Raw genomic sequence first — 27770 nt, forward strand, 5'->3', positions numbered from 1 at the left:
CGAGTTCAGATTGCGGTCCAGAGCGGTCACTGGTGCACTGTGGGATAGCTCCCGGAGGCCAATGCCGTCGATCAGCGTCCACACTAACCCTAATCCGATATGTTAATACTGATACTAGCGTTACTCCTCTCGTCAGGGAGGAGTACAGAAACCAGTTTAAAGAGCCATTAAAATCGATATAAGGTGCCTCCTAGTGTGGACGGTTGTGGCGTTAAATCGGTTTTACGCTCCTAAAACCGGTTTAAACGCCTAGTGTAGACCAGGCTTTAGTCATTGTGAACAACGCTGCCATCCCCCTGTCACTCAAAGCCATAATCTGGATGTTAACTTTGACATGGCCCTCTCTCTAGAGCCTCACATTCAGGACATATCTAAATCTTTCCACCTCTTCCTAAACGACATCTATAAAATCTGGCCTTTTGTCTGACAATTAAACTTCCATCCATGTCATCCTCATCTTACGCCTCGACAATTGCAACTTCTTTTCCTCTCCAACCTTGACAAAGCCCATCTTGCTCCATTTCCATCCATCCTGAATGCTGCTGCAAGATTCTCTACCATCTCTTTATGATGTATTTGCACAGTATCTACTCCAATGGGGTCTGATCCATGACTGGGGCTGCAAAGCATTTCCTTCTTCCAGATAATAAATAAGAAAAAGGAGGAGCAAAAGAAAATGGCATTGGGTGGTGTAAAAGTGTGGCACCGTACCCTCAACAGCTGTCAGAACCTGTAGGAAGATGCTAATTGAGCCATGCTGACTCACTGTTGCAAAATGCAGCTTGTTGCCTCCACCATGGTGAGGAGAGAGTAGCCTTCTGATCAGGAGGAGTTAGAATCTGGGGCTGAGAAGTTCTCAGGAAGGAAAAGTAGTCTAGTTCCCTCCCAGGAGAAGTGCTGTGGCTGGAATGTATGTTGTGTTACTTGGAATTACCTTGGGCTAGACCTGCAAAGGAAACTTAGGCTTAGCATTGCAACACCTAAATTCAGGCGCCCTTCTACCTAGTGGAATTCAAGCCCAAGTTAGGTGCCCAGGCTCCCTTCACAATGCACAGGAAGAATTAGGAGCCTAAGAAAAAGATTCACAGAAGCCAGCAAGCTGAGCAGGGAACTGCCTAAGGTAGACAGTAGAAAATGCCAAGGGGAATTCTCTGGGCTGTGGACCATCTCCTGAAGTTAGGTGCATAAGCTAGGTCATCCCTTTCTTGCAAAAAATCAAGTGGTCCTCTTATATCCTATGTCCCACAGGTTAGAATACTCTCTTAGGATGTAGGAAGTGCAGGTTCAAGCCCCCACTCTGTCTGATTCAGAACAGGGATTTAACTGCAGGTCTCCTACCTCCCAGATGAGTCCTTTAATCCTTGGGTGTTCTGGGTTGGATCCCTCTCAGTCTCACCTGTTGAAGTTGTTTGGCCCACTGAATATTTGTAGGCCTGATTCTGGTTTAACATTGGCATAACTCCACTGATTCATGGAATCATTCCTAATTTCAGTTGGTGCAATAATCTGGTCACTATGTCTTCTCCAGTTACCCTGATGAATCCAGCAAACACTGGATTTATTTATTAAGATATTATCAAACAAAGAGACAAATGGCTTTATCTCCTAGGCCTAAAGCAGCAGAGAAAAAGGCATTTGTCCATGCGTCAAACTTTGAACGAAATGCCAGTGTAATATCCCACCAGTTTATCTGTAAATTTTAAACTTATTCTGTGTAACAATACTAATGCAAATATTGCAATAGCAAAGTATATGTTGCTGAAGGACCCATATTACTGCATTTATACCACAAGAGACCTGTAAACACCAAAAGCCAAAATAAACAAACAAATAAATCTGCAAGTTGTCATGCCAATTGGATCCTGATAACAAGGCACTGAGGAAAGGGCAAGAAAGGAAAGTAATGAAGCTGGAGGGGGGGAAGTCTTTAAGGGGGAAAGGAAGATGAAGAAACAAAAAAAATAGTAGTGAGTGTTAGATGAGAAGGTGATGATCATAAAGGGTCATGATCATGGGGGGATGGGTGATTAAGAGGTGAGCAGGCTCTGGTTTTGATCTGAAATCATAGGCATGAAAATTACACTAATTTTGCATATCTGAATGCCAACTTGGTGCCACTTACATATACTTGTTTTCTGAACAATTTGTCTGGGGCCAAATTCTGTGCTCACGTATGTTGGTGTAAATCTGGAGTAACTCCACTGACTTCACTCTTTTGTGTAAGCATTCACTTGTGTAAGTAAGAGGAGATTAAAGTCCCAGAGGAGATTGAGAGTTAATGTGTATTTTACATGGTCATTTATGTCACTGGTGATCTAGGTCCTGAGACTTTTTGGGATTTTGCACCTGCTTATGCCAAGACTCACTTGGCCCTGATTTACTCCATGCAAACAGCCTGAGTGCTTAAAGTTGAAGAAATGCCATGCAGAGAAAATGAATAATAGCTTTATACAAACAGTTTCATTGGCTTAGATTCTGTTTCCACATTCAGTGTGACAGTTGCTAAAAATATCAGTCACTATGGAAATCAAATTAAACTGGAAATGATAAACAAAGTCAATTTAAAATGGTGTTTTGGGAGTAGTTTTACACATTGTTAGACATAACTCCCAAACTTGTAGAACTATACATTTTTTATATTGATCATGAACTGGAGGTGTTGAAATTTTGGGTATGAACAACTATTTGAGCAAAAATTATTGTATAAGATTTTTAAAGTTCCTATGTTGGTATTTAATTAGACTTAATTAGAAAATGAAAATTGAATAATACATTCTGATTATAATAAAAATAACTTAATAGTACTTTATAAGGCTTTAAGCACTATCCAACCATTAACTAATTAATCCCCATGACACCCTTGAGGAGGAGGTAGGTAAGTATTATCATCTCAGTTTTACAACTAAGGACAAGTTCAATTACTTGCTCAAGGTCAAAAATGAGATTCAGTGACTTAGATGAAATATTAAACTCATAAGTGCCTGACACCTAGTCACAACTTTCTCTTATAGATTACATTCATTTTACTCCATGCTCTCCACTCATGTGGAGTGAAAATGGTACCAGAAATACAGAGAGAGAGAAAAAAAGATTTTAAAATTGTTAAATTTATAATTATTGTATTAAAGCATGTAGGACATGGATAATAATTTGTTATGCAGAAGAGAATGACAAATAATGTTTTCACATTATTTAGGTAGCATCTTCTACCTGCTACTCTCAAAGTACTTTACAAACATTAGAGGGGTAGCCATGTTAGTCTGTATCCACAAAAACAACGAGGAGTCCGGTGGCACTTTAGAGACTAACAGATTTATTTGGGCATAAGTTTTGTGGGTAAAAACCCCACTTCTTCAGCTGCATGGAGACCGGGTTTTTTACCCACGAAAGCTTATGCCCAAATAAATCTGTTAGTCTCTAAGGTGCCACCAGACTCCTTGTTGTTTTTACAAACATTATTAGTACATTAAGCTCTATATCACCTCTAACAAGTAATTTACTCTCTTTTTTTTCAGATAGGTAAAATGAGGCACAAAGAGATTGTGACTTACTCAAGTTGGTGGCAGAACAGACAATAGCCCCCAAGTGTCTTGTATCCTAGGTCCTTGCTCTGATCTCTTGACATACTCACTCCCATGAACAGAGGACGATTCAGAGAAAGAGGATTTTACAAATGAGGGGGTGGAATTTAAACAAATTAAGAAGGTGAACAGAAAGCAGGAAGGGCTCATTGACTCATGGTTTAAATTGAATCAGAGCATCTATTTTCACATTCTTGTTCTAATTTATCAACATTACACAGGACCTAACTTATTTTGGTTTGAGAACATTGGCTATCAGTAAAGTTACAGCCTAAATTGCTCTTTGGAGGACAGAAAAAGAGTAATCTTTTATAGTCAATCAAGGGCAAAAGCTGGTTACTCTGTTATGACTTTTTGGGGTCCACCCACACCAGCGAGTGGTTGCCACCACGTGCTCAGTAACTTTTCGGTAGCTTGGTGCCGTGCGACTATGGTTCAGATCTCTGACACCAGTCGCCAGCCCACAAGCATAAGGTCTCACCCTGGGTCTCACCAGCCAAGTGCAGGGTGACACCAACAGTCCTTCTAGTCCTGAGTTTCCCCAAATATGTCCTCCTTAACTATCAGACATGCTGACTTTTCCCCTCTGGTTCATCACGCCTGAGAGCATGAACCCAGCCCCCTAGATATCAGCTTACTTTGGCTTACACAGTCCACATGGTTTGCATACCAGAGACCTGCTTGCAGTGAAAATAATCAAAATTTGGTTAATAGAAAAAAACCAGAAATTCAAAGATGAAATAGTAAGGAAAAGCAAACATTACAACTTACACAAAAAATAAACACAAAGATGCAACCTCAGGCTTTACACTTTCTTATTGCAAAGGGGATTTTATCTAATATGAGTTACCTATTTCCTTAAAACCGTTTTGCATCATATCCCCTAGTAGGTTAATTAAATAACAAATTAGACCCAAGTTTATAGAAGGATCCAACTGAAAACCTCAGGGATCAACGAAATCCTCACACCCAAATCTAGGTATTTATATAGCGCTCGTCACTGTAGTGTCTGAGCTCCCAGTTTATTCTGGTTTGTTTTTCATCTCCTTTCTCTGAAGCATCAGAGAATGGCCAGGGCTGGAGATGGGACATTGGATGGGGAGGACCAGGGCTGTGAGGTGATGCCAAGCATTCTCTCTCTCTAGTACTTGGCTGCTTGGTTCTTGCTCACGTGCTCAGGGTCTAACTGATTGCCATTTATGGGTGAAGAAGGAATTTCCCCCCCAGGTCAATCTGGCAGTGACCTTGGGGGATTTTTGCTTTCCTCTGCAGCGTGTGGGTGTGGATCATTTCCCTGCCATTGCAGTTGCGTTGGGCACCGGTGCACCATGGTCCCTCCTATTCTCTGGCTGTGGCACATATAGTCTAGTCTCCTATAATACTTTGTATAATTTCAGTTTAATGCGTGGGTGGTGGTGGAACCCAGGTCAGATTAGATGAGCCGGTGGTCCCTTCTAGACTTAAATTCTGTGACTCTAAAAGTCATCAGTGATCTCCAGCTTCTTCTCCTCAGGCAAAATTATGGACAAACTAATGCAGTGATTCTCAAATTGGAGCCACCTCTTGTGTAGAGAGCCCCTGGCAGGCCGGGCTGGTTTGTTTACCTTCCAGGTCCGCAGGTTCGGCTGATTGCAGCTCTCACTGGCCGCGGTTCGCTGCTCCAGGCCAATGGGGGCTGCGGGAAGCGGTGGCCAGCAAATCCCAAATGCAGGAGGTCAGACTAGATGATCATAATGGTCCCTTCTGACCTTGAAGTCTGAGTCTAAAAGCTATGTAGAGGTTGAGTAGAATCTAGAAGTCGCTGTTGTAGATTTTTAAGAATCAAGTCTGTGTACTTTTTCAGTTGTCTTATCAAACATGTCTTGTCCTCTTCACTTAAGGATTCAATATAAATGCCTTCGTTAGTCAACTTCTGGACTGAAGTCTTTGCTTCTTCCAGTACTTTTTCAATGGATAGCATTCTGATTGATCTAAAACGTAGCTTCTATTGCTGGACAAAGATCTACTACTGTTGTAGCAGATGCCTGGATGGCATTGTTTTATGACCCAAGTGTTTTCAACAGTAGACTTACAAGAGAGAGAATGGCAATAGTCTTCTCTGAATGTAGTAGCAAAAGTAATCCACCAGCCTCACTACTTAGATCCATCCAATCTTGGTAAATACTTTCCAAAGCCAGTAATAATGGCTGGAGTAATTTTAAGACAACAGCCAACAATTGCTCATGAGAAAGCCAGAGGGTTTTCCCAGGTTGGACTAATTTGAACTTCAGTCCCAGTGTATCTTCTATATTTTCCAAGATATTCAGTCATTTTGGACTCTTGCTGAAAAAAAAGAATATAATGAAGACATTAAATTTATAGCTTTTAAAATGTCTTTTGAAAAGTCTGCAGCTCATACTAGTGCTAGTTGGAGTAGATGGCCTCTGCAGTGTGTATAGAAAAGATTAGGGTTACGCTTTTCTCTGAGCAAAGCTTGTACTCCACCATGTCTTCCAGAAAAGTTTGCAGCTCCATCAAATACACAAGCAGCCATCTGTTTGGGGTCCAATTGACAAGCATTTAACTCTTCTAAGACTGGGTTGTCACAGATGCAGCCGATGTGTCTTCTATAACTTGAACATCAAGAAATGCATCTACTGGCCTACCACTGACATCAAGATAACATACACAATGACTTAATACTTGATGCCCATTTGCATTGGTGCATTCATCAGCGACGTATGCAAGTTTTTTTGAATGTGGTGAGAGAGTTCTTCACTTTTTCAACTGTTGAGTCTTTCACTGTTGCACCACATGCTTCTAGCCAGTCAGTTGAGTTTCTTGCAGAAAGACAGTGAACATTTGCTGGTCTTGTTTAGAACCAGTGTTCAACTTCAGGATGAACATTGGCCTCCAGTTTGTGGTATCTCTTGCTTAAATAGAAAGTATGATGCCACAGCCCTGTTTGTTCGCATGAATTGTGTTGTGTGGCCAGGATTCTTAACAGCCTCATTAACACTCGCTGGTGTCGTCCTTAGTCAGTGGAGACTCAGAGTTCAGAGGTGCTTTCACGTGAGTTCACCTCCCAGGTGGGGGGCAAGAAGGCACCTTGCTTGTTCCTCCAGCTGCTCACTGTTCACTCCGGCCACTGTTGTTCATTGTGCCACCATTCAATCCATTGCTCTGTTGCCAGTGGCTCTGCACCATCACCTTCTGCTGCCACTGTGACCTCTGTGAGTTGGTCTCTTGAGGTTTCACCCAGCTCTCTATGATTTCACTAAGCTCTCAGTCCGGGAACCTCACTGCTAGTGCAGACTGGGTCATCTCTTCTACAGAAACACTGTCCCACAGCAGGTCTAAGCACTTAGGCCTGATTATCAGTGATTTCAGCTGTCGTGGTCACTTAACAAAACAAAAGACTATCTGTAGAGCCTAATCACCTCTGTCTTTAAACAGTGGAGTGGGGCAGGTCAAATAGCACTTGTGACTCAGGCAGACTATCAAGCAAAACACCTGTCCCCATCCTCTCTCTTGATGCCCTCAATCAGCACAGGCTAAGTACAGTTCTACAGCCCTTTACTCATACAATAAGAATAACATTTCATTACCCTCCTCGTTCAAGGGATTTGTAACCCAACCCCAGCCAAAATCTATTACTTGGGCAATACAGCTCTGTTTGCTGGATACCTATGTAGATTAGGTGTGAATGCAAATACACTCTGGTCCTGAACCCTTTCACCCCAGCTCATCAGGAGCTGTCAGGGAGAGCTCATTTAGACTTTGCTTACAAATAATAAGTTGAAATTATTAGGTTGGCCAACATCACCAAAATGAATACACTGACCTTGTCATAAAAAACAACAGCTGTCTAAGGAAGCCAGTCTATGTTCATACTTTTCAAATCTATTATACTTTTTCAGATGCATGTATTTTATCATACACTTTAAACGTGTGTATTAATGTTTCAATTTCAATTTAACTGTCCAAACAATCACTAAATAGGCAACACTACATGTAACCAGTTCACAAAACTAAGGGGTGTTGGTGAAATTCAGGGGGGGGGGGTCTAGGGAAATCCCTGAGGGGAGGGTCCCATTGTGCCTGCTGGCCCCTGTATTTTAAACGGCCCTGGCAGTGTCTCTGTGAGAGGGAGGCTGACGCGCTGTAGCAGAAGGAATCGCCCTTCTCCTAGAGGGACGCGCCTTCCCCCTCAATGACTGGTCCCACCCTGGCCGGGCCTAGCCACAGCCCTGGCAGGGGAGCAGCGCGCAGCCGCCGCACAAACTACATCTCCCAGCAACCTCCGGGGCGGGGCCGGAAGTAGGCGCGCGCCGGTTGCTGTGCCGGGAGCTGAGCGCGGGTGATTTGGGGCCGGCTGCGCGCGGGCCGGGAGCTGGCCCTGCCTGTGGCGGGCACCATGGCGCTGGCCGAGCCGCGCTGGCCGGAGAACCTCTCCTTGCTGAAAGTAAGTGGGAGGGAGGCTCCTCGGGGCTGCGCTGGGGGTAGCTCCCTGGAGCCGCGGCTCCCAGCTGTCGGGGCTTGTACCGAGCCTCCCCATGGCAACGGGGGGTACCGGCCCAGGGCAGGACCTGGGGGAGAGTCTCTCAGGGGGAGCGGATGTGGGGGGAGCCCATTGGTGCTTACTGGGGGTGGTAATAGACTCGTGGTCCAAAGATCCTTATAGGTAAGAGAGGGGTCCTCACAATCCTTAAGCAAGAGAGTGGTTCTCCAGCGCTGGCATTTTGATTCATGGGGGCTCCCAAGAGTGACCGTGGGGATACTGAAGTATCAGAGGATTGCAGCTGGCCTTATAGTGGGATTTACCTTCCCCCTCCAAAAAAAAAAAACTTTTAGGTGGCAGAACAGGCCTTTTGCTTTCGACAAGACTCATGCCCCATTTTTGCTAGGGAGGAAGCTGGATGGGGAGAGTTTGTCAGGAGGAGTGTCAAATAATAATGAATTACTAGCAGCGCTCCCATTTGGGAAGGGTCTTCTGCAAGAACTGCCATTCCCTTCCCCCTTTTCACCCTTGAGCTCTAGGAGAGGTGCCAAAGATTAAATGTACACACTGGAACTGATTTTGGAAGCTGTTCTCAGTTCAGTTTGTTTACTGAATTTGTGTTCAAGCTGCTACTGAATAGCAATGTGACAGTTTGTGTTTGTTGCCATTTAGTGTAACAGCTCTTGACATAAAACAACTGTTAAACTTGTCCCCAAGAGATGTGAGGGATTTTTGTTTTTCATCTATGGGGTTTAGGAAACTGGTGGACAAGAATTTCTGAGAGTGAAAGCATGTAGACATTTCTTATATCATACATATAGTCAGATGAAGAGTTTTTGAAGGGTGCCTTCGAATGACCTTAACTTTATTTTTCCCATTTCAGGCCGTGGATGATTTGTTGCGTTGTGGGATATGCTTTGATTACTTTAATATTGCAATGATCATACCACAGTGTTCACATAACTGTAAGTATAGGAGTCTTTTTGTGGGTGTGTGTATGTATCCCTTACTTGTGCCCGATTCTCATTCCATCCTGCCATCTCATCTGTTAGATGTTAGGGTACGTCAACACAGCAGTGTAAGCCCAGGCTTGAGCCTAACCCACCAATTATGTTAACCTAGGGCTTGAACCTATGATCTCAGCATCCTGCAGGGCTGGAGGTTCAAGGCCCTTGTTAAGCTGACACCTAGATAATGGCATAGAGAGTACACTTATAACATTTGCGGCTGATGGCAAGTTTGGGAGGGGCGTCAAGTGCTTCGGAGGATAGGATTAAAATTCAAAATGATCTGGACAAGCTGGAGAAATGGCCTGAAGAAAATAGGATGAAATTCAATAAGGACAAATGCAAAGTACACCACTTAGGAAGGAACCATCAATTGGACACATACAAAATGGGAAATGACTGCCTAGGATGGAGTACTGTGGAAAGGGATCTGGGGGTCATAGTGGATCGCAAGCTAAATGTGAGTCAACAGCGTAATAGTGTTGCAAAAAAAGCAAATATCGTTTTCGGATGTATTAGCAGGAGTGTTGTAAGCAAGACACAAGAAGTAATTCTTCTGCTCTACTCCGCGCTGATTAGGCCTCAACTGATGTATTGTGTCCAGTTCTAGGCACCACGTTTCAGGAAAGATGTGGACAAATTGGAGAAAGTCCAGAGATGAACAAAAAATGATAATGGTCTAGAAAAATGACCCATGAGGGAAGATTGGGAAAAAAATTGCGTTAATTTAGTCTGGAGAAGAGAAACTGAGGGGTGATATGATAACAGTTTTCAGGTACATAAGAGGTTGTTACAAGGAGGAGGGAGGTAAATTGTTGTCTTTAATCTTTGAGGATAGAACAAGAAGCAATGGTCTTAAATTGCAGCAAGGGTGGTTTAGTTGGACATTAGGAAAAACTTCCTAACTGTCAGGTTGGTTAAGCACTGGAATAAATTGCCTATGGAGGTTGTAGAATCACTGTCATTGGAGATTTTTAAGGTCAGGTTAGACAAACACCTGTCAGGAATGGTGTAGATAATACTTAGTCCTGTTTCATTTTAATAGTTTGTCAGCCCTGGATACGGATGTCGTAATTATCCTCAGAACAGGAGCATTTGGGCATTTTCCTGCCAGTGCGACTCAGCCTAGAGGTGGAGAGCCCCTTTCTCAAACTAGATGGTAGTTCAGTATAAAGCCTTCTCAAACTACCTTCTAAAGGAGCTCATTGTGCAGTTTATGTGCTCATGTGCCCCTTATGGGCACCTGAGTCCCATCAGTAACACCATCAGAGTTAGGAAACAGAGTGGGCAGTAGAGCTTTCGCATTTTGCAACACATTTGTAGGGCTAGAGCCTCAATGCTGGTTTGGTGGGGAGGAGAGGTACTAGGCACTTTGGAACAGGGTTACTTTGACTCGGGTCTGTGCACTGCAGTGTGGACGCCAGAGTTCTAAGTTTGAGCACGGGTCAGAAAATCCTTAACCTAAGGTTAAAATGCCGTATAGACGTGCAAGCCCAGCATTCTCTGACACAGTTCAGCTGACTCGAGTCCCACTAACCCTGGGCTTTCATTGCTGGTTAGACATGCTCTTAGTGTTTGTGTGCAGATAGATGAACCTTTTAACTTCCTTTGCTTTTTACTACAAGCTTATGCGTATTCTAGGTTAGTAGAGGTCATATGAAAGAGCTGCCACTTGTACTCAGCGGTTACGGTGAGCAGTTGCAGAACTTGATTCTGTAGCCATGCTCTGAACAGGAGTTCTATTCACTTGAATTAACAGGAGTTCTACATGTGGAGTGACTGCAGAATCGGGCCCTATGTGAGTGAACCCCTTGTGTGGTACATCAACAGATGGAGGCTAAAGTTATGCAGATTCCTGCCCACCCACCTGCCTTATAGAACATTGCCTAGAGCTGTATGAAATTTTCCATGCATCTCTCCACTCTGTCCCAGGAAATACAGGGACAACTGTTAAATGGGACCCGAAACCCTGACTCCAATGAAGCCTCACTGGCATGGAGCCCAAGGGGGTGCAAATCAAGGCCAGAGCTAAAGCTGAGGAATAGAAGCTTAGGTCAGGTCTACACTATGTCAGGGATTGATGCTCTGAGATCGATCCACCGGCGCTCGCTTTAGCGGGTCTAGTAAAGACCTGCCAAATCGACTGCAGATCGTGTACGAGAAGAGTAAAGTAAGTCAACAGGAGATTTTCTCCTGTCAACCCCATGGTAACTTGACCTAAGGTGCGTCGACTCCAGCTATATTATTCACGTAACTGGAGTTGCATAGCGTAGGTCGACTTACTGCGGTAGTGTAAACATAATCTTAATGTGCATGATCCTGGCCTTTTGTGATTTCCCCCAGGATCTATCAGGGTTGGGGGATGGTCCTGTGGTTTTTACTGCAGGGAGCTAGCTCCTTCCTGCACCCTGTTCTCATGGCATGCTGTAGAGAGTTAGTGCAGAGGTTTCCTCATAAAAATTCCTCTCTGGTGGTGTTTCACATGGAAAGTTATGATCTGGTCATTTATTATTTACTAGAGTGCAGTGTAGAACTTATAAGTTCTTGATGGGATTTTTTTTTAAAAATGTATAGCCCTTTTAAACAGGTGCAAGGAGGGGGTGGCCCAGATTCCCTCCCCCAACCTTTGACCACAGCTGGGCGGCGTAACAGCGGAGTCCCTACTCTGCTGGCATAGCAGAGGGAAGGCAAGGTCAAATTTGAGTGCTGTTGTGACTCCATGTGCCAGGTTGCAATGCCACTCACATTTGGGGCAGTTTGGCAGGCAACTTGCCGCCCGCAGCAAAATTCTAGTGTCCTTGCTTCTAAATCAGAACTTGCAGATGGTGCCTCGTACTAGATGGTTCAGTGGTAACCACTGCCTTTAGTGAGCAAAGACCACCATCTTTCATCTATACATCCTAGCCCACACTTTCACAAATGCAGGTTGTAAATTGGGCAGTCATTTTTTGAGAGGTTTGTTGGGAAACAACCACTGTTTTGTTGAGGATGCAGATGTCTGTTGTAGGGACTAGTGCATTTAAATGCCATTGTTTTTGTTACAAAGAGTATATCTGTCAACTCACTGCTGAAGTGTCTTTCAGAATAATACATTAGCAAAACCCAGAGTCAGGAGTAGGGCTCAAAGATGTCTTGTAGATGGGATTATAGGTGGAGCTCGTAGTGCTGCCTCTAGTTAAGATTACCTGTCATCTCCCATTATAAGATCCTGTTTTCAGTTGATTATGATTTTGCCAAATATTAACTGTCTTGGCTGAAATTTTCCATGCTGGGTGTCTGCCTCAGGCTGAATTTGCTGGCAAGTTTCAGCAAAAAAGTACTTTAGCTATTTCTAAGCATGAGATTAGGAAAAAATACATTGTTTTGCTCATGTTTAAAAAAAAATTACAGTTGGTTTGTTGAGAAGCTATGTAGCTTTGGCGCAAGGGCTTGAAATTTGACAAGGGTGTTGCCCTGGTGGTGCCTTTTGCTGGTTGTGCCAAAAAATTTACATGCTGGGCCAATTCAGATACCTCTGAAAATCTGTTTGCACCTAGTCTGTAGAGACTTGGTGGAGTTTGACAGCTAAATTCTTGGAAGATTACATCTCTACTGAGCATACCCTAGGATTGCAGGGGCCAAGCAGGACTTTCCCTGCAATTGCTGTTTCTGGGTGCTATGGGTTGCTCTGGCGCTGGGCACCAGGGAGACTCTTCAGTGATGTCAATGCTGCTGGTATTGATATGCTACACAGGGATCGGCAACCTTTTGGCATGTGGCCCAGCAGGGAAATCCGCTGGTGGGCCTGTATGGTTTGTTTACCTGCAGCATTTGCAGGTTTGGCCGATCGCAGCTCCCACTGGCCATGGTTTGCCATTCCAGGTCAATGGGGGCTGCGGGAAGTGGCGGCCAGCAGATCGCTTGGCCCATGCCACTTCCTGCAGCCCTGGATTGACCGAATCTGCAGACGCTGCAGGTAAACAAACTGTCCTGGCCCCCCATCAGATTTCCTGGATGGGCCATGTGCCAAAGATTGCCGATCCCTGTGCTAGCATATGCACAATGGGGCTGAGTTAAGTTTGTGCAGGCATCCTTAATTCTGGCATTTCCCAATTTTTGAGTGATTGGTTTTGTAACCCTAATGTTCCTTTCACATTGTATTAGGGCTTCTCTATACTTATGACTAAATTGGCACTGCTGCGATCGATTTAGCAATGTCGATTTAGTGGGTCTGGTGAAGTCAAGCTAAGTCAATGGCAGAGCGCTCTCCTGATGAAATCTATACTCCATCTCCCCCAGAGACTGGAAGTAAGTTGGCAGGAGAGTGTCTCCCGTCAAAATAGTGTGGTGTAGGTACTGCTCTAAGTCAACCTAAGTTACTTCGACTTCAGTTACTTAACTTGCGTAACTGAAGTAGCATAACTTAGGTTGTCTTACAGCTTCAGTGTAGACTAGCCCTTAGGAAGGTATATTGCAGAAGCAGTTTCACATAGGTGTTCTTGTGATTATTGCAGACAGAGAGGTGCAGGAAACTTAATTGGAACAATAAGAAAGTACATGCTAAAATTAAATAATTGTTTTATTGCTTGATGTGTTCTTCCAGCTGTTATTAGACAGCTGCATGCCCAAAGCAATCTGTGAATAACTTGGGATGCAGAGTGTGATGCTTCTGACAGATTTTTCCTTAAAAATAGATTTGTTTCAAGAAGAAATGCAATTACAATATTATTGGAAAGTTTAATCAACTCTACTTAGGAGTAATGAAAGCCATGTCTATAAGTTAAACCTAGGACGGAACATTTACTTGACAGTAGATGAGTGGGGAATAAAAATCTATCAGCAGAGAACTTAATCAAATCTATTAATTTACATAACAGTAACACAGAGCACTCATATGCTTATGGAGCTTTACATTCTCAAAGCACTTAAAAACACTCCTGTGAGGGAGGTCTTTTCTCCATTTAGTAAAATGGAGATATTGAGGCAGAGAAGCGAAGTGCCTTTCCCATATCCACACACTGAGTCATTGTCAAAGCTGGGACTGGAACTCAGAAATTCCTAGGCCCTTCATACTCCTTTAGTCCAAAGAAGCCCTTCTGGAAGGCTCAATTCTGCAAGATGCTAAGCATCCTCAACTCCCACTGAAATAAACCTTCAACTTCGGTTGAGGGTGCTCAGCACGTTGCAGGATTAAGCCCTTACCCCGTTTAATCATTTCTTAGCAGGAGAATAAAAATAATGGCTAATGGAAGGCTCTCTGAAGTTAATGGGAGTTAGTGAATTGACTTGAGCGAGCTTTGGAAAAGGCCCTAAAAGATAGGAGCATGGAACCTGTGTTAAATCTTCCCCCTGACTTTACTCCATATACTGGATGGGATTTGAATTTTGTGGTTCTAGAAAGTGTAGTTATTTCAAACTTGAAGGTTAGCTCAGTAAACCATGATATTTTAACAATAAAAGTTGATGTTGCTTTGGGGTATATTTGCTAAATATTTTTTTTAAATGGACACAGACTGAGATCAAATGCTGAAATATGCTGGTAAAGGTTCCATTAAAATAGAATAGTGTTCTTTATTGAATGTTTCGGTTTTTACGTATGACTATAATTACTTTAGTTCACATTTTGCTAGATGAAAAAAATATATATATAGTTACTCAACAATGTGTTTTAAAAAAAACAAAAAAACTAGCAGTCCTTGTGGCACCTTAGAGACTAACTCATTTTTTTGGCCCTAAGCTTTGGGCTAGAACCCATTTCATCAGATGCATGAAGTGAAAAATACAGGACCAAGTATAAATACATGAAAGGATGGGGGTTGCTTTACCAAGTGTGAGGTCAGTCTAACGAGATAAATCAGTTGACAGCAGGATACCAAGTGTAACTTTTGAAGTGGTAAGAGAGTGGCCCATTACAGACAGTTGACAAGAAGGTATGAGTAATAGTAGGGAGAAATTAGTATTGGGGAAAATTAGGTTTAGATTTTGTAATAACCCAACCACTCCCTGTCTTTATTCAGGTCTAATCTGATGGTAACCAGTTTGCAAATTAATTCCAGTTCTGCAGCTTCACATTGGAGTCTGTTTCTGAAGTTTTTTTTGTTGAAGAATTGCCACTTTTAGGTCTGTTATTGAGTGACCAGAGAGACTGAAGTGTTTGTTTTTGACTGTTATGATTCCTGATGTCAGATTTGTGTCCATTTATTCTTCTGCATAGAGACAGAGGCACTGCCAATGTACACGGCAGCGGGGTATTTATACCTGCTCCTGTATTTTTCACTTCATGCATCTGGTGAAGTGGGTTCTAGCCCACGAAAGCTTATGCCCAAATAAATTTGTTAGTTTCTAAGGTGACACAAGGACACCTTGTTTTTTTTGCTGATTCAGACTCACACGGCTGCCCCTCTGAAATCTGTCAACAATGTGTATTCATCTTAGCTTAGTACACTCTGATTATATGGTATGTAATTTGTTTTTTTTCAGATTGTTCCCTTTGTATACGCAAATTTCTGTCTTATAAAACTCAGTGTCCAACATGTTGTGTGGTAAGTGTTTTTGTTTTGTTTTTCTTTTTTCTTCTATATTGTTTTGGGTAAATCTTTAGTATTAAGACTTTTTTTTCCCCCTCTTTGGGTCTAATCAGATATGTAATTGTAAGATATATATAGAACTGCTTCTTATATTGTTCACCTCTGCGGGTATTTTCAAATGAGAGAGCCTCAAATTGAGCACCTAAAATCCATATCTAGGCAGCTAAGTGTCATGATTTTTTTCAGAGGTCCTGAATATTCATTGAAGTCATTGCAATCTTTGGCACCTAAATAAGTGGTCTAATACAAATTTAGGCACTTGTAGGCACCTGAGTTTGAAAAAGTTGCATTTATTTCCCAAAGGGACAATTAATTTTCATCAATCTTTGATCATTGCATGGTTCACGTTACTGGTCTTTTAAAGAGACACTGCCAGGTTGAATTTGATCCAGAATTTAGGATTAGTAAAAATAGACTTTTACAGAACCTATAACCAATAGAAATGGCTTTTGATTGATTTCCCTCCCCCCATATTTTAAATTGAGGAGTACATGTTATTTTGGGGTGGCTGGTGATGGAATGTTTAGATTGAGTAAACTCAGAAGTGATTTTTCTGATTCCCTCCCCCCCCATGAGAGCATTTTCTAACATTCTAGTTCTAATTAATTAAGTCTTGTTGATGCTGCTGGGACACTTTGCATAGTGGAGATTAAGTGTATTCCTATGTATCTATTGTGTAGAATAAGTAGTTTAATATATTTTCTACTCATATTGTAAAATGAGTTCCATACAACACATCAGATGTGTAGTGCAGCCACTTCTGGGGTGGAGGATGGCAGTATACTATAGAGCAGAGGCGTGGTAGACGTTGGCCATGTATACTGGGGTAAATCTCTTCTCTTCTGAAAAACACTGTGAGGACCAACAATACCCATGCCATGCAGTACAGGCAGATCTTTCTTATTAAGATCTTATCTGAAAGACTTTCACTTAATAAAGGGCATGGAGGACCATTTGTCTTAGACCAGGCATCGGCAACCTACGGCACGCGTGCCAAACATGGCACACGAGCCGATTTTGAGTGGCACAAAATCCTGGCTCCCAGCCCCACTCAGCCCCCCGCCCACCGTTCTCCTCTGCGGGGGCAGGAGGCAGAAGCTTGGTCCTGTGGCAGCCAAGCTTCCCCCCCGCCCCCCGCTTCTTCCCCCAGCGTGCTGCTTTCCTGCCCCTCCTCTTCTCCGTCCCTGCACCGATCAGCTGATGCCCCTTGCGAGGGGGATGGGGAAGAGCGGCAGCATGCAGGCAGCTCCGTAGAGGAGGCAGAGAGCGGTAGGGATGGGGCCTTGGGGAAGGGGGTGGAACAGGCCATATCCCTTCCAGCCCCCTGCCATGAGCCACTGAGGGCTGGGAGCACCGCTACTTGCCGAGCACCCCAGCCCTCTGCCTTGACCCCCCCACACCTTCCAGCCCTCTGCTCTGACCCCTGAACCTCCCCCCCACACCCAGTCTTCTGCCCTACACCCTCCACACCCCCCAGCTCTCTGCCCTGACCCCTGAACTTCTTCACACACCCAGACCTCTGCCCTGAACCCCTCCCCTCCTCAGGTCTGGGGTCCTGGCCGCAGGCCCCACTCAGCCTGCTGCCGGCTTAGGTGAACTGAACCCCAGGCTGGCAGCGTAAGATCAACATTTTAATTTAATTTTAAATGAAGCTTCTTAAACATTTTGAAAACCTTGTTTGCTTTACATACAACAATAGCTTAGTTATATAATATAGACTTATAGAAAGAGACCTTCTAAAAATGTTAAAATGTATTACCGGCACACGAAACCTTAAATTAGAGTGAATAAATGAAGACTCAGCACACCACTTCTGAAAGATTGCCGACCCCTGTCTTAGACTTTAAGATAGGATTTGCCTTTAAGCCTGTTGGGTTTTGCTGGATGTTTTTAAATGGTAGGCTGCTTAAACACAACAAACAATGTTTCAAAAGTACTGGCAAAATATAGGTAATTTTCATTACATATTCCTAAAGCATGAGTCTGTTCAAGGCAAGAATTCAGAAAGGTCTATTTGTAATATATTGTCAGTCTTTTGATGTTTAAAAAAGTGCAGACTTTTCAGTATATATTTCTGAACTGCACATTTTATATCCATCCTTCTACCTTTTTAGAAATCCCATTGATTGATATGAGTAAGAGCAAAGGAAGCTCTGGAATGGTAACACAGGAGGACAATTAAAATAGAGAGGAAGGTTCTTTTAAAAGAATGATATGTATGCAGAAAACTACCCCATAATCTGTATCTTTTATTCCATCATTATTCAAACAGACATTTTCCTTTGTTTACTCCTTCTTGCTTAATGTTTGCATCTCATCCTTAGGAGCCTACTTTTGTCTTCCAAAATGACTGGAGCTTGGGTACAATAAAGCACTGTTGGAGACTAGTATTAATGGGGTTGGTCTTAGAACAAAGTATTATTTTTATCTATACTTCTGGGTATTACCTAACATTTTCGAGACTCACTTATTTCAGGGTCTTAGATGGTTTTCAGTAGAAGATATTTGAACTTCATTTTTATGCAACTTTGTTGACAACAATTTTGAGGGGAGAGGGTTGTATGGGTGGTGTCCGAAACACACATCTGAGAAGTAAATTATGTTTGCTTGAACACTGTCTGTTTACTTCTGTTCTTTTGTAGGCAGTCACGGAACCTGACCTGAAAAATAACCGGATATTAGATGAGCTGGTAAAAAACTTTAATTCTGCAAGGTACAACAGAATTTTTCAAATATTACGTATGTTTCCATGGTTAGAAATATAGACATCACTTGACTCCTTTAGCTAAGCCTGCATGCCATAGTGTGTTTGTGTTTTGAGTTAAAAACCCAGGCCCGTGTGTCATAATGCAACCAAAGAGAATAAACTACTGAAAATTTTCATATCCGTATCTCATATAGTAGATTAATCGATTAATGGGTGTATGTGGGGAGATTAACGTTTAATTTGTAACCTAAATGCCACAAGGATTGACTAATTTAGGGAAAAAGGCCTGATTGTAAGGTGCATTTTGCATACTTAGTTATAGATGAAGTCTATAAATATGGGCAGAAGATGTCTCTAATGTTTTTTTATTACAGGTTTTTATAAGGAACCCATCATTGTGATAGCTGTGCACATAATCTGGCCTTAAAAAAGGCGGGGGGGAAGACGTGTTTAGCTTTTTCATTTTTTCAAATTACATAGTTTCATTCTATTCAACCAAATAGACCACCATTCTGACTTGAGGACAGATGACCATTTTGAGAACTTGTTCACAGTTTAGGAAAAAATACTCCCGGGCTGTGTGATAATCTTTGTGAAAGATACTAGGTGCTGGAATGTGATTGAGTTTACATTGTGTGCATCAACACAAATAAAGATACATTTACGTCTACTTTTTTGTACTTGGATTCTTTGCACTTGCCTGATCCAATATCTACTAAAGTCTGTGGGAGCCTTTGCGTGGATTTCAGTAGGCTTTGGACCTGGCCCTTTGCACTTTGTGGTGGTGCCCTCTATACAAGTAGGTAAGATAGTTGGTAGCAGTATTACAGCTGCTTTATGGTGCTTCAAAGATGTTTGTAATTAATTTTATACTCAAGTTTACTCTGACCTAGGGTTACCAGATAGCAACTGTGAAAAAATGTAATGGGAGTGGGGGGTAATAGGCACCTATATAAGAAAATGTCCCAAAAAACGGGACTGTCCCTTTTGAAAATGGGACATCTGGTCACCCTACTCTGACCTGTGACCTCCATCCTAGTCAGGTTTGCTTGAAGCCGATAGCAGTACTGTAATTACTGGAAGTGAAAACTGCTAATTGTATCCTCCACATATTGCGTTGGACAATAACAAATTGAGTGTTGGGTATGCCTGGAATTTCAATTAAATAGTAAGATCTGCAAACAGACATACTTTGTAGCATATACTATACTAGAAAAGCTCCTCTGTTTATGTAAATGAATGGTCTTTAGCAGAAAATGATTGTAAGAAAGTCATAACTGCAGTAGAAATGCTAAAATAGATATGTTGTGTGCTAGTTACAGTATAAAGTGTGTTACTGTGATTCTAAAATAATTATCTATAAAATTGTAAACATGACAAGCCTATGAAAAGCTGAGAGTGAAGTCCATTTTCCTGTTGGAGGCTGTACTAGTCTTTAACTACTAAGGTAAATTCAGTGGAATAAACAGAATACTATTTCAGACTCTTTTGGAACCTTTAATAAATGAGTTAATCCTTCTCATGATTTATAATGCAATTGAACCTCAGACTTTTCCTAACAGCTAGTGATCTGCTCAATGAAAGAGGAGAAAGCCAAAGCCATAAATAACCATGCAACACTGAGATTCCTCACAACCAGCCATTAACAAAGAAAATGTAATAGAGAACGTGGCAGTGAGGCAGAGCAGGTTCTGGAAAATTTCCTGTAACTCACTAGTCCTGCTGCTGTTGGCCAGCCAAGGTACTCTGCCACCTTGGAAGGCTTTTAAGCTCTTATTGCTACTGATTTCCCATAAGACCCTTCAGAGTCATAGACTCACATTAGGAGCCAGCGTACAGGGACAAGGTGAAAAGCAGTGTCAGAGTGCACAAAGTACTTCCTCCGTGAAAGAGATGTTGCCAAATCCATTTTAGGATTATAGTGACTGTTTTATTAAAACGTGCTGATGAAAGTTGGACAACTTCTTTGCCAGTTGTGAGAATGAACTGTGTTAGCATTGATCTGCTTGTCTTCCAGTTCCTAAATGTAATTTCTTTAGTGAACTGAACTTCTGACCTCTCTGTACAGTGTAAACTGTTCTTTTAAATACATTACTAACTTTCATATATGAGGCCTTAAGCCTCTAGTTACTTTTTTTAACCTCAACAAAACAGGTTAACTTTATTAATAGGCTAATATACATATACCCATTTCCTTTTAAGATAAGAACAATTGCACTGGGGAAAGGGATTGAATACTGAGATTTGTACAGGGCAGTACTCTGATGGGTTTTCTCTGTAATAGTAATGCGTTTCTTAAATGTATGGAGTTAATTTTGGCCATGGAGACTTACATCATTGCTGTGTTTCTTAAAGAAATGAGGAAACACAGGTGAACCACAGAAAAGGTTGCAGTGATACACATTCAAAAGGGCTTGTATTCCAGTCTAGAAAATCCTAAAACCTGGAACCAGCTTAGAAAAGTCCCTTTCATAGGTGAAAGGCAACTGTAAAAAAAATTATTTTGGAGAAGACTTCAATGATGTTGCGGATATTCTGTGGAAGCAGATGTGTTTTTGAACAGAAACAGAAGGCTTCTGAAGCAGAGATGATATAATGGAAATCACGAGAGAGCTATTTGTTAGATACCTGAGACAATAATGGGAGGAAAGAAAGGTCTACCATGCCAAGAGAAGGAGGAGATGGACTGGGAAGACCTACGTTGCCACATCCTATGGCAGCAGCTGCTTTACATACTTACGGGGCTTAATGAAGTTCCAGCTTGCATTAGGGATGCCTATGAAGGGCACATAACCTCACTGAATTTAAGTTTTATTTCTTTCACTCATTCTTGTGGGGGAATTTGTGATCCAGAGACGAATTGGAAGGTCTACTCCTAGAGTTAGTGAGATTATTCTGACACGGTGAGGGTGGGAAAAGAGAAAATACACCTTTGCGACAGTATTGTATTACAAATACCCATAATTTAAAGAAAAGTATTTGAACAATACTTTTTAGCCATGGATTAAAAATAAACAACACTTTTATAACATGTCTGGGTGAATTTTTTTTTTTTTAAACAGAAAAGGAGTTAATTTCAATCCGGCTGCAGATTTTTGATTTAAAAAGGCTTGTAGAAAAGTACTAGTTTTGTGTGAGAAATTTTAAAAAAAAAAGTTTCCCCAAATTTCCCATGAACATTTCTTTTATGATACACTGAAAAACAAAATTTTTTACCGAAATCATAACTTATTTTTGGTTTCAAGGTTTTCATAGGAAACAAAATAGAAAATGTCAACAATAATGAACATTTTCAGTGAAATCTTCTTTTGGTTGAAAAAATGTTTTGACAAATATTTTGACCAGGTCTAACGATTATTCATTCAGAAGATAATTCTCACATGGACTTAAGGGGCAGAATAAATGTAAAGTTGTCCAGGGAGACTAAAATCTGAATTTTTCTAGTTAGTTGATAGATTGGTAGGAATATTGTGCTTTCACTTGGATGTTGTCTACCTTATTTCTTGTTTTGCTCTTGGTTCGCCTTAGGGATTTATTTTGTAGCACTGAATAGTGGGAACAGCAAAAGAAGCACAGGTTGGTGTAGAATTTACCACAGAGTTGATGCATTTGTCTGTGTGAGATTTCTTGTGCTAACAAAAGGATAATGGGGAGACTTATAAAAGGAGTAAGATAGCAAGTGATTGTTTTTGTTCTTTGCTCCTCTTTTTAATTATGCTTAGTTATAGGAAGCAAATATGGCTATGGGCTATTGGTGGTTTTTTTTTTTGTTTTTTTTTTAAAGCTGACCCCTGCTTGAAAGTCAATGAGGAGTTTGGATTCATAAATGATGGCAGGATATATTGTTCATTTTGTGTGTCTGTCTCCTGAGGAAGGTCCATGGATGCAATTAGATTTAATTGAATTTTTAAAAAAAGATTTTAAATTGCACCATTCCAATAGTTGAGCTTGCACTTTTTCCTCTAGTGACAAATGGATTTTTTTTTTATTAGGATTTAATTTTTCAGGGAACAAGCAGTGCTGACTTGGATCCATTATGATATTGAATCCTAAACCTTAATTTGTTTTGATTGCTTTCATGAATCAATATAAATCTTACAGTTCACAGTGGTTTAATAGTCTTTGCCCTTCTGACTTGAAATTTCTCAACATAGAGCTGGATCGGTAGACCTAAAACAGTAGTCTCCTCTACTAACCTGGGAAGCATGTAAAACAGCCTTGAAAAAAACATTTCAGGGGGGGAAAAGGAGTACTTATAGTGCATCAATACTGAATACTGTTCCTTACTGACCTTTGTGGTTACTGTGAATTCCCATAATCACTTTCTAATATGAATATTTTTCTGTGATGACTGTCAGGTTGCAGGAAGTGTCTTGAGGCATAGAATAGGAATATGCATCATAAAATATTTTAATTGAAATTGGAAAGGTGACCTCAAATGCATTGTATTAGTGCAAGTACTGAATTTTGAGCCAATGTTATATTTGGAAGATTATGTACGGGCTTGTTTACATGGTCCACTAGTGCATGCCAAAGAGATTCTAGTGTGAAACAGGACTATATCTGTGTGCACTAGAGAACTTTTAATGTGTGCCAGCAGGGTCTACATTGGCCAATTAGTGTCATGCTAGTGTACACTAGAATTTACACCCCTCCAGTGCAGATTAATGCACTGTGTAGACAATTCCTCAGTAATACTTTCCTTTGCAAGTCTCTGCAGTAGAATTGCATCAGATTCATTAAAGGGATAAGTGTATTGTTTTCCATTTTTCCAGTTTTATGAATAATTTGTGCTCTATCTTCTTTCTATTGTATGTACACAGAAGGACAGCTATAGTTGACTATTCCTAAGCTCTTTTCTGGACGTCTTTTGAGACTCTTGTTATTTTCCAATTTACCTTTTTAAGCAGAAGTTTTCCAGCCTCATATTCATATATATATTTTGAAAGTATGTGCAGAAGTATTTAGCTGTTTCCTGAGGACAAGAAGGGTGAGGGTGGGGAAATATGCCAGGCCCATTTTGTACTCACTCATGTGGTGCTAAGACTTCCTGGGATATATCCATGATTCATAGAACTTCAGGCAGCTGAACTGCTGTATGAACTCTTCCTAGTGAATTATGGGAGAACTTGTCTGTCTTTCTGGGCACACAGAGTAGAAGGGGGTTTCGTGGAAAGGTATTGGAAGACTAGCAGCACTGAAGTGGTTGCGTTTATACTACAGAGTGGCCATATTAGCAGCTGACAAGTTGTGCTGGGCTATGCCGCTGTGTGGGCCAGCCAATTCAAGCAAAAAGCACCACAGTCATGAGTTAAGGGGTTTTGTGTGTGGATGGGACTGAATTAAGGGTAACAGTGGATTTATTACTCAAGTTAACTTGGCAATGAAGACGAGCCCTTACTGTGCTTAGGATAGACAATGGCTTAAAAGGAGAGTAGCCTCCCTTCATGGAAATACAATGGCTAGAGAACACAGGAACAACTGGTCTCAGATACACTGCAATAACTACTGGTAGTTGATTTTTGGACACCCAATGAGTGTTTGGAGGGCAGTAGGGAAACAAAGGGTGAGGGTGTTTCCCCAGTCCCCTCCATGTGTGGGTAGATTGCTGAAGGAGCCTAAGTGCTATGATCAGGCCATAGAAAAGCCTAGTTGGAGCTTTGTGTGAAATGATGATGATGATGTTGGGCTGTAATGGCTGGTGAAAAACACAGTGTTCTTACTGTGTAGAACTGTGATTGTTTCTCTCGCCCCCATGTGGTTTAATGTGTGGAAAAGATAGTTATTTAACCTTGATGTGTGGAAAGGGATGTGCATATAGCTTTAAGGGGCTGGGGACTGATTGGCTCTGTCCTGATGTGTAAAGAGCAGTGTCGTTAAGCTGTGCACATGTTTAGTGCTAGCTGTGGACAGGGCAGTTCATCAGAGAGGAAACAAAATGGGTGCCTTGGAGGCCTTCTGAATAAAGTATGAGAAGCATATGGCAAAGCAGTTGTGGTTCCTCAGGGCAGTGGCGTTCTTAAGCTAGAAATCTGTTCTGTTAGTGGGGAGTCTTGCTCAGTTTTAATGTGGTGGTGTTGTGTATAATCCTGGCCAAAAAAAGCTCTCTCAGCTGATGCGTGCAAGAACAGAAACCACCTTGTTTGCTTCAAGACTACCAGTCTCTCCTGTATGTTACTCTCAGGCATGCAAGAGAATGAATGCATCACTGGGATACACAGTTTATATTTACATATTTTTGAGACTGGGCTTACAGTTCTGTAAATAATCCCTTCATCAGTTTTATGTGATCTTGAAATCACATGCAGGAGCTAGGAGACTGCTTGTGAGGTGACTGCAGTTGTAAAAATGAAAGTATCTGCAGTAGTCATTCGTTTATGGCCTGACATGGCAGTTCCTCTGCAGCCAAGGGTGACCCAAGAGGGAATATTGCCTGCATGTGGACTGTGCTCATCCAGCTCTTAAAGGCCCCATTTTATAATACACAGGACCGGTTTCTGACCTGCAGTGGCTTGTGCAAGACACCCTTTCCTACTCCCTCCCGCCCCCGACCCCCAACAAAGAAAACCTCTCTCAAGTGCCTGACTTTCAAATGTGCCAAGCACCTGCAGCTTATATTGATTTCAGTTAGAGCCCAGGTGCTCAGCATTTTTAGGCCTTAAATAAATAAATATTGTGTGTGCCACAACATTCAAATATTTCTCTTAAACAGGCCTTTAGGAAAGGAAAATGCTAATGTTGCAAGCACATTTTGGAAAATGGTGAATAAAAGCTTATGCTCCAAGGTCAGAGTGTGCATGAGCATGGAAAGGAATAACCATAATAACTCTAAAAAGTCTTAGAAGAATTTGCAGGATCAGGGCCTATTTGTACTTAACTTCAAGCCCATGTGTGTTTGCAGGATGGGGGACCTAATAAGGTTGATGTGGGCCTCTGAATGTTTGCGAACTGCCCACTGTGTGCTGTGACTCCTGCCCCACCAGGTGGATGTAGAGGGCTCTGAATTGGTATAGTTCCATAGCACAGGTGTATGAGAAGGATTCTGAGGGCTTGTCTTCATTACCACACTATATCAGTGCTGCTGCAGTGTATCTGGTGAAGACACGCTACATAATTACTCCATCTCGACAACAGGCAGAAGCTATGTTGTCAGGAGAGCGTCTCCGCCGACATAGTGTGGTGTAGACACCACTTTAAGTCAATATAATTTATGTCTCTCAGGGGGGTGGTTTTTCACATTCCTGAGAGGCGTAAGTTACATTGACTTAAGCAGTAGCGTAGATAAGCCCTAAGAAGCTGCTTTGGGTGGGGAATCTTTTTGGGGACTGCATCCCATAGAACTGTGTTCCACATGATCTTCCTGCAACTGACTGGAGGAGAGGGAGTTTTGGGGGGAGGGGCAGGCTACATGCCAATTCACTGGACATTTTTTGGGGCAAGGGAGTGCCCCCCTTTGGGGGCAATTGCAGCCCTGAGGATACTTTTGTGGCTGAAGAACAGCCTTTCCCCAGCCTTCTTGGATTTCACCAGCTCAAAGCCTGGTTATTTGGACCATGCTTTAGGGACAAAATTTACCACTCTTTGAATGAGGCTTGAAAACGAATTGTGGATCTTGGAGGGTAAAATGGGCTGCTGTTGATGCTGCCCTTATGTGTTAACAGTGCAGAGCTGCATCATTGGCAGTAAGAACAGTGGTTTCCAAACTAATCAGAAATATAAACTTGGGTTGATGTGGTTTAAAAAAAGCTCATCTGCCTTAGAGCTTGTCTTCACTACAACAATTAGCTGGAGTTAGTACTGTAAAGTTACTTCACTTGAGCTCTTCTAGCTCAAGAGAGAGCAGCCAACTGAGAAACAACACTCAAGTCACACAGAGTGATTTGATGAGTAGTTGGTGGGTGGTTGTAATTCAACCTGCTGCATCCCTAGTCCATTATTAGTGAGAGCATAAGCTGCTCTGGAGCTTCAGCCTATGCCTCCCGATAGGCCAGTCAGCTTGAACTTCAGGCACCACTTAACTTGAGCGATAGATTCGTGTGTGGACAGGAATTGAGTTGGGGCAAAACGTGAGTTATACGTTGAGCTAGGAAGAGAGTGAAGACAAGCCCTTATTCTATAATAGCAATCAGCTGGGTGAAGGTGATCAGTCAATTTGTGTATCACATAAACAGAAAATTTATTTGGTCTGAACTGAAAATGATCATTGTTCTTTATGTATGTGGTAAAGAAAGAACTGCCTCCCCCACTCCAATGGTGATGGTCGTGTTTTCTAGTCAAGAATACTTGTTATCCAGGAGAGGATATAAAACCTCCTCTCCCCTCCCCCTATCTTCCCCATATAGGTAATTGCCATTTGAAAGCGCTGTAATTTTTTATATAGATGTACACTTGCAGGAGAATTTGTATGTGTGGGTTATAAATACCATGCCATACATTTATAGCGGTCCCATGTAATTGTTCTTTAGGAGGCTTAACCCGTTTTCCTCTCCTGAATTCTTATTTGGAAGCAGTGAGTTCTCACCCACTTCTCTTTATTTGCTCTCTCATTGTTACGGTGCAAGTACAGCCCATCACCCTAGGGGTGGGGCAAAGGCATGGTAGCCCAGTGGTAAAGTCAATATGGCTGCCTTCAGCCTCAGGGCTGCATGGTTCAATGGCTGGTGTCAGTAGGATTCCCCCTGGGCTGCGGGGAAGTGCGGCCCAAGGGGCAGAGTCAGTAGGAGGGGGTTTGCTGGGCCGCCCCCCAAAGTGGGTGGCTGGGGTAGGGGGACCCAGGCCCTCCCTGCTTCACTGGGTTCCAGTTCAGGGCCCTGGTAGTGGCAAATGGTTTCACCACTAAGTCAGCACGAATTCTGCCCACAATACGCTGACTGCTGCAGGGACACTGGCTAGTTCCTCCCTGGGCTACCGCCTACCGTGACTCCTGTAGTTGAAGTCGGGGTGTCTTTGGAGTCTTCCTAGGCGTCTGCAGGTACCTGGGCACCTGCCTGGGTTTCAGAATCTCCTGCTCCCATGGTCTGGGATGCTGGCTGCTCGTTGGCTGGAGACAGCAAGGTGCATCCTTCCTCCTCAGCGGTCAGCCCAGACTGAGCTAGGCTGTTCCCTTTTGTACTGCAGCAGCAGTTGGAGCATGCCCAGCAGGGTTGAGGGGACATGGCTTCCGCTGCTCAGAGTGCTGCCTTAACCCCTTCTGCTCCAGTGTGGGGCAAGTACACCCCATCGCACTCATAAACACTTGGGCAAGGGAAATGTGCTTATGATCATTGGGATCCAGGATCTCCTGATATAAGAAGGAACTTGTGTACTTTTGCTATATGATTTAGTTTGGTTTTGCTTTTATTTACCTCGTGCATCTTAGATGGTGCTCTGTACAAGTTTTCCCAGGTATTGTGTGACATTATTAAACCCATGCCTACTGCCATTGGGCAC

At 42.4% G+C, this 27770-nt stretch overlaps 1 protein-coding gene across 6 annotated transcripts in view; it reads left to right on the plus strand.

Moving 5' to 3' along the window:
• The first annotated feature begins 7739 nt into the window (after positions 1 to 7739).
• RAD18 (RAD18 E3 ubiquitin protein ligase) overlaps positions 7740 to 27770 on the plus strand; it is a 119549-nt gene continuing 99518 nt past the window's right edge. For all 6 annotated transcript variants that reach the window (XM_039481658.1, XM_039481659.1, XM_039481660.1 and 3 more), the window contains exons 1-4: positions 7740 to 8025; positions 8945 to 9026; positions 15528 to 15589; positions 18277 to 18347. In XM_039481658.1, coding sequence (XP_039337592.1) covers positions 7978 to 8025; positions 8945 to 9026; positions 15528 to 15589; positions 18277 to 18347 — 263 coding nt within the window. In that variant the 5' untranslated portion in view covers positions 7740 to 7977. The remainder of the gene's footprint in view (positions 8026 to 8944; positions 9027 to 15527; positions 15590 to 18276; positions 18348 to 27770) is intronic.

The sequence above is a fragment of the Mauremys reevesii genome, linkage group 7, assembly GCF_016161935.1.
Source record: "Mauremys reevesii isolate NIE-2019 linkage group 7, ASM1616193v1, whole genome shotgun sequence".
NCBI lineage: Eukaryota > Metazoa > Chordata > Testudines > Geoemydidae > Mauremys > Mauremys reevesii.